The sequence below is a fragment of the Vicia villosa genome, linkage group LG7, assembly GCF_029867415.1.
Source record: "Vicia villosa cultivar HV-30 ecotype Madison, WI linkage group LG7, Vvil1.0, whole genome shotgun sequence".
In the NCBI taxonomy this organism is placed as follows: Eukaryota; Viridiplantae; Streptophyta; class Magnoliopsida; order Fabales; family Fabaceae; genus Vicia; species Vicia villosa.
In genome coordinates, this window is record NC_081186.1 from 98463127 (window position 1) to 98471058 (window position 7932).

At 32.7% G+C, this 7932-nt stretch overlaps 1 protein-coding gene across 1 annotated transcript; it reads right to left on the reverse strand.

Moving 5' to 3' along the window:
- Window positions 1-1852: 1852 nt before the first annotated feature.
- On the reverse strand, window positions 1853-3275 carry LOC131617962 (UPF0481 protein At3g47200-like). The gene has a single exon (XM_058889233.1). The coding sequence runs from the start codon at window positions 3266-3268 to the stop codon at window positions 1910-1912; it is 1359 nt and encodes a 452-aa protein (XP_058745216.1). The 5' UTR covers window positions 3269-3275; the 3' UTR covers window positions 1853-1909.
- Between the last annotated feature and the right edge of the window lie 4657 nt (window positions 3276-7932).

Genomic DNA, 7932 nt, shown 5'->3' on the forward strand with positions numbered 1-7932 from the left:
TCATCAAAAGGAATCACCATACATCTATCATCATCATGTATAATATTATTCACCATTCACAACCACAATTCAAAGTTACGACAATCGACAACCAACATCAATAGTAGCAATTTAACAATTACATAATCATGGACATTCAATCATTTTAATTCATTATAACATCAACATTTCATTATGATAACTCAACGGTTCACTACTCGATCATACAAACCATCACAAACATCTCTACAGTAGACACTTGACTACCACCCAACCATTTCACCAAAAATATAGAATTGAGAGTTTGGTATTATTGTTATGCATATATGATATGTCAGATTTATTTTGAAAAACAAAAAGAAAGACAATGAAAATAAATAATTGAATTTTATCCTAATAAAAATTAATTTTTTTTTACAAAAAATCTCTTTAAAATGATTTTATAATTTATTTTAAATATTTTTTAAAATTATATTATTTAAAAAAAATGAGGTTAATTTTATTTTTACGCACACCATGTAATTTACAAAACGCAAATATATTTTTTTTTAAAAAAATTGATTAATTAATCTTGAAAATTTAATGAATTAATTTTTTTAAATAAAATCATGAATGATATGCATGACATAATGAAATATGAAATAAATTATAAAATAAAAATATATATATATTTCGGTTAATTAGAATTTGCATTGTGATGGATTAATTAAGAATAAATGGATTGAGTTATGAAAAAAAAATAGAAAATGAAAATGTATGGTGTGAGATGAATTGAGTTGTTGAAATTAGAATGAATTGAGTTGAAAAAAATTATTTTATGTGACAAATATATTGGGAGTCTGTTTCACATAAAATTATTTTATGTGACAAAATTATTTTTATGACAAATATATAGTGTTTCATGTAAAATATTTGTAAGTGAAAGTACTAATTTTTATTCATATTGTTAAAAACAATAAAATATTAAATATATATGTATAAATGTTTTACACAAAAAATGGATACAAATTAAAATAAAATAATACTATATTACTAAAAGACATGAAATATATTAAGATAATGAAATAAATACTTTTTGATATAAATATTTGAAAATATGTGAAGATAATATTAACACGTGAATGCATAATTTTTTTGAATTAGATAATAAAATGAAGTAATGAATGAATTATGAAAATTTATGTTAGAGTGAAGAATTAAAAAATAATTTATTATAATATGATAGTACAAATTCTATTAGCTGGAATTCGAAGAAATATAGTTATGTACATGTAAATGTTCCAAAAAATTATTATAAAGTTACTTTCAACTGCTTTAGTAGAAGCTCCTTAAATTGTATTTTTATTCTTAAAATAAAAGTCACTCTTTTTATACGAAATTTTTTCTAAATATTGTTTGGACTTACTTCTCTCTTAAAGTAGAAAATAAGTCAACAAAAAGTCCGGTCAAACAGTCTCTAAATAGACTAAAAAAATTAAAAGATCAATGCGACTAATGTTTTTTTTCGTTGACTCATTTGAGTTTAACTATTAGCATAAGTTTTGTGATACTATTTTTTCGAGAGAACTTGTAAAAACAACTTAAGACAAAAACTTATGACATTGTTCATAAATTTTTTTCAACTTATTTTCGTAAGTTTTTCAAGATAACTAAGCTTTATTTTCATATTTTAATTCAAAGTACAAATAAAATAATACTAATAAATTTATTCATGTTTATTTAAATAGGTCAGCCTGGTAGGCTTAAAAGGCTTTTTTTATGGCCCTTGGCCTACCATGTTTAGCTAAATAGACTTATAAAAAGCCTAGTCATTTATTTAATAAAAGCCTAGCCTATGTGGGTATGTATATGCTAAGCTGTAGACCCTTATTAGTTGGTTTGACATATTCCCACCGCTAGATACAACGAATTCTAACAAAATAAACTAGTACTAAAAAATATTTGAGAACTTGGGATGCAATACACCAATAACTTTAAGAAAATTGACAACAGCAAACAAGAAAATAGAAACTCCAACAACAGTTGAACTAAGCCTCCAAGGATCACGAAAATACACAGATCTCAACATTCCCATATAATGTTTCCAAACATTATTATAATGTTCATTCAGTTCCTTCACCATTTCACCATAGCAATTTGATGTCACCACAACATATCTGCAAAGACAATTAACCAAAGTGGCCAATTCTGCATGACTCCCAAGTTCATGGCTAATGATTTCGGTGTCAACCAACAACTCAACATCTTCATGAGTATGAATCAAAGAATCAACCAAAGCAACATAGTTGCATACAAAAGGTTGGCTCGAATAATAACATTGTTCAAACGCGATAAGGTTCCTTAGAACACATTCCGTCGATTGATCAACTTTCAAATGTGGGATTTGTAACTTCGACTCCACAAATTTGAAACATGGTAAAAAACCTAAGCATAAAAACCAGTTCAATATTGGTGTTTTCTTAAACTTTATGTCACAATAGCTTCTACCTAGAATTTTCTCAAAGCTAATTCCTGCTTCATTTAACTTTGTCGCTGTTCTTAGTACATATTCTGATGAAAATTTAGGGAAGTTTTCTGATTGATTCACACCATTTTCTTGAATCTTTCTTGGAAGATAACTATATCGAATCAAATCAGTGAAATGTTTGCAAGATTTACAATTCTGAATCATCTCATCTTTTAAGCGAGACCTCTGAGGATAATAATCTTCAAAGTAGTTAAAAGCAAGTTCAATAAAACTAACATAATTTTCACACAAAACCCTTTTGTGTAATTCCTCCAAAACAAACATAGGAATTTGATTTTCAAGCAACAACAAATCCCTTTGTGTTATTTTATAAATCCATGATGTTGTAAACATGAAATCATTTTTCTGTTCAGATTCATTTCCTTTTCTTAAAAACAACTCCATAATGAAAACTGAATCTAAGAAAATCATTTCCAAAAACTTTTCGGAAATGCAAACTTCATGATTCGAGTACCATTTAGTAATATTCTCTTTATTTTCTTCAAGAAAAACTTTATATTGACCCAAATCTAAACCTTGTTTGTTTGATAAACGTTTCCAAAATGCATGAAAGTACCTTTGTTTTTGTTTCTCTTGATTTAGCTCTGAATTGTGACTATGAAAAGGACCTATTGAGATGAACTTTGGAGTAAAAGCTTCTTCATTCAACTTCAAAAGATGTTTAGGAACCTTGTAAATGCAACATTGTTCATGAAACATAGGTTCAATCATTTCTGGAATGTTAATGATTTGTTGGATATGATATTCATCACAAGATTCCATGAGATCACCTTTTTCGTCTAGAACAAAGACCTATTTGGATAAGCAACTTAATTAAATATTTATAGTATAACTCTTTGCACTAAAGTTGTAAGCTTTTTGCCTTGGTCCTTAAACTTAAGGGATATGCTTTATATAGAGATAGAAGTAATTAAGTGAGACTTGGAAAAGTAATGTGTTACTATTCTTAATTTATAGTCACTAATTGTTCTTGTTGGAAAAGAAGTATAGTTTGAAAATTGCTAGTTTAATTGCATGCATGCATAGGTGAAGAGATGAGAAAGTCATATATGTTTACATCAGAATTTATATTGGTTGGTCGGCTGAATTTACAGGTTAAATGAGTTATCATCAACACATTTGCAGGCTACTTTCTCAATTTACTTTTAATATATACAATCGCACTCTTCTAAAAATATTCCCTTCGGATTATTATTATAAAAAGAATTATTTTTTATGTACATTAAATGGTTAATATATTTGAAACATATATGAATTTATTATATTAATTGTTCCAACGTATTTAACAATAAACTTATTTGATTACAGGGACTATCTATTAAGCTATTAAATAAAATAATACACCATTTTCTTTTAAAAATAAATTTATGATTAAAATATTACTAAGATTTACCATAACAAGCCAATATATATGTATGGGATATAAAAATTTTCAAACTTGTAAATGTTAGACGCTGGCCAAAAGATCTAGAAGGGGGGGGGGGTGAATAGATCTCACTAAGTTTTTAAGGATTTTTCTACTGACTCGAGCGAAAGCGGTTCTGAATCGACTTGCGTCTATTCTGGACCGCTATTGCAAAGGTCGTATGTGTTTCAAAACCAAAGGGTAAGTGGAATTGATGGTGAAGTAATATGATAGCTAAACAGTACGTTTTACAACTGAAAACCAATTAACTTCTAGATTGACAATTTTGATTTTCAATGCAGTAAGATTGGATTAAGCAAAAACACAAACACTTGGTGATACGTTCAAATTGATAGTGATTCAAGTTGTGGTGAATTGTGATGTTTGTGCAGAACTTTAATTCACAATTTTAACACTCGAATCGTTGATCAATTTTGCACTTATAACCAATTATGAACAGAAAGTAAAAGAGAAAGTAAAAGCGACAAGAACACGATATTTGTTTAGGCAGTTCGTCGATCGTCCTCGCTACGACTACGTCTGCCCCCAATTCCAAATTGAAATTGGGTAATCTTTCATTAATGTTGAAAGTAGTATATACAAAGAAGATAACAAAGCGATAAACGATAAACCAATTTATGTCGATCCTTTGAATCTTCTTCCCCCTTAATCTTGAGCCAGATCAAGGTTATCCAAGAGCTTCACTTTGATTCCCTTCTGCAGTGTCTTGATTCCTTGAACTCCCCGTTCCTCAATCGTTACACTCAGCCGAATCCTCAATGAACGCCTCTTGATAAAAACCCCCAAGAACCACCCGTCGTGGAGGACAAAACCCGCAGATTTTATTCACCAACAAACCCCACAAACCTTCACCCACTAGGAATCTTCAATTCCGTTCCATGGACGTTATCGAACTCATCACTAACCCGCAACGCAAGAATGATTATGTGTAATTGTGTTGGAGATGATGAAGAACGAAGATGAGAAGAGTTTATGTATCTTTCAGTCGTTGGTGTTGCTTGAATAATTACCCTTGCACAATATATATGATTGCATAGCAGTTAGAACCAAGAAAAACTGATTTTTGAACTTTCTTGATCAGTTAGGTCGACCACTTGTAGTGCTTAGGTCGACCTAACAGAGCTTGCAGAATTTTTTTCCCAGTTAGGTCGACCTGTTGAAGGAGTAGGTCGACCAGAATCCTCTTCTGATGCATTCTGGGGACATTTTCACAGATTAGGTCGACCTAGTTGCCATGTAGGTCGACCTAGCAAACTGATGTGAAGATTTCTTCATTTTGAGTCGACCTAAATGGTCTGTGAGTCGACCTAGCAGAGGTATATGGATTTTCCTTCATTTTAGGTCGACCTAGGTTGACAGTAGGTCGACCTAACTGCTGATTTTCTGCATTTTTCATGTCCAGCTTGTGTTGAGTCGACTTATATGCATAGTGGGTCACCTTGTGCTTTCATGAGTGATCAAATTCCTCCTTGTTGTTTGAATGCTCATTTGAGTTTGCCATAAATCAAAAACATCTTTGAGTGTAATCTTGTATTCACAAACTCCCCCTTTTTGATGATGGCAAACCAATACTCAAAAGCTTTGGTAGTAAGTGACAAGGACTCAAAAGGCTCCCCCGTACATCCGGCATCTATCTCTCACCAAGGCAATCTCTCAACAAAGCTCCCCCGTACGCTCAGCATCTATCTCCCCCTTTGTCAACATCAAAAAGAGAAAACAGGAGAATAGAAGAGTAACAAGAGAACCATAGATAATAATGCTAGCATGTATAGTATAGTAGGTAAAAGGTAGTTAATGGTAGAATGAGACACATATGTGAGCAGGAGCAGTTTTTATGCATGAGGTCACTATAAGCATGTTAATTGATAGCATATTATAGTATCAATAATATTTTTGGAAGTGAACACCAATTGCGTTACCGCTTTTTCAATATGACGCCTGGCTTGATGATGAACTACCTTTATGCTAAAAAAATTGTTAGCAAGACAAATAGATATATACATAAAGTAAAGAAATAATATTAAGAGAAAACAAACGTAATTAGCCCAAATTAGAGATATCGAGTATCCCTAATTCCCTACGAATGTTGAAATATTGCTCCGTTGCTAGCGGTTTGGTGAAGATGTCAGCTAGTTGCTTCTTGCTTTCTACATGTTCAAAAGTAACTTCTCCTTTCTCTACATGATCTCGTAGAAAGTGATGCCTTATTTCAATATGTTTGGTACGTGAGTGTAAGACAGGATTTTTACTCAAGTTTATGGCGCTTGTGTTGTCGCACATGATAGGTATGTGATCAAGCTTAATGCCAAAGTCAAGAAGTTGTTGCTTGAGCCATAATATTTGTGCACAGCAGCTTCCAGCAGCTACATATTCTGCCTCAGCAGTGGATAATGCAACCGATACTTGTTTCTTACTATGCCAACTTATTAATGAGTTTGAGAATAGATGACACGTTCCACTGGTGCTTTTTCTATCGGATTTGCAGCCAGCAAAATCTGAATCGGAGAATCCTACCAAATGACACTCATTTCCTTTTGGATACCATAGACCATATGTAGTAGTTCCACGTAAATATCGCAGAATTCTTTTGACAGCTTTCAAGTGAGATTCTTTTGGACAAGATTGATATCTTGCACACATACACACACTAAACATAATGTCTGGTCTTGAGGCAGTAAGATACAATAGTGAGCCTATCATACCTCGGTATAATTTCACGTCAACCTCTTTACCTTTCTCATCTTTGTCTAGATTTGTATTGGTTGCCATAGGTGTGTCAATTTCCTTTGCTTCACTCATTCCAAATCTTTTGAGCAGCTCCGTACAATATTTAGTTTGATTCACAAACGTTCCATGACTGAGTTGCTTGATTTGTAGGCCAAGGAAGAAATTTAGCTCACCCATGAGACTCATCTCAAATTCACTCTGCATAAGCTTAGAAAAGTCTTTGACAAGTTTTGCATTAGTGGACCCAAATATAATATCATCTACATAAATTTGGACTAAGAGAATATCCTTAAATAATTATGTATCTTTCAGTCGTTGGTGTTGCTTGAATAATTACCCTTGCACAATATATATGATTGCATAGCAGTTAGAACCAAGAAAAACTGATTTTTGAACTTTCTTGATCAGTTAGGTCGACCACTTGTAGTGCTTAGGTCGACCTAACAGAGCTTGCAGAATTTTTTTCCCAGTTAGGTCGACCTGTTGAAGGAGTAGGTCGACCAGAATCCTCTTCTGATGCATTCTGGGGACATTTTCACAGATTAGGTCGACCTAGTTGCCATGTAGGTCGACCTAGCAAACTGATGTGAAGATTTCTTCATTTTGAGTCGACCTAAATGGTCTGTGAGTCGACCTAGCAGAGGTATATGGATTTTCCTTCATTTTAGGTCGACCTAGGTTGACAGTAGGTCGACCTAACTGCTGATTTTCTGCATTTTTCATGTCCAGCTTGTGTTGAGTCGACTTATATGCATAGTGGGTCACCTTGTGCTTTCATGAGTGATCAAATTCCTCCTTGTTGTTTGAATGCTCATTTGAGTTTGCCATAAATCAAAAACATCTTTGAGTGTAATCTTGTATTCACAAACTCCCCCTTTTTGATGATGGCAAACCAATACTCAAAAGCTTTGGTAGTAAGTGACAAGGACTCAAAAGGCTCCCCCGTACATCCGGCATCTATCTCTCACCAAGGCAATCTCTCAACAAAGCTCCCCCGTACGCTCAGCATCTATCTCCCCCTTTGTCAACATCAAAAAGAGAAAACAGGAGAATAGAAGAGTAACAAGAGAACCATAGATAATAATGCTAGCATGTATAGTATAGTAGGTAAAAGGTAGTTAATGGTAGAATGAGACACATATGTGAGCAGGAGCAGTTTTTATGCATGAGGTCACTATAAGCATGTTAATTGATAGCATATTATAGTATCAATAATATTTTTGGAAGTGAACACCAATTGCGTTACCGCTTTTTCAATATGACGCCTGGCTTG

Bases quoted from the DNA above. Each gene is read 5' to 3' on its own strand.
- LOC131617962 (XM_058889233.1), bottom strand. From the start codon at position 3,268: ATGGAATCTTGTGATGAATATCATATCCAACAAATCATTAACATTCCA.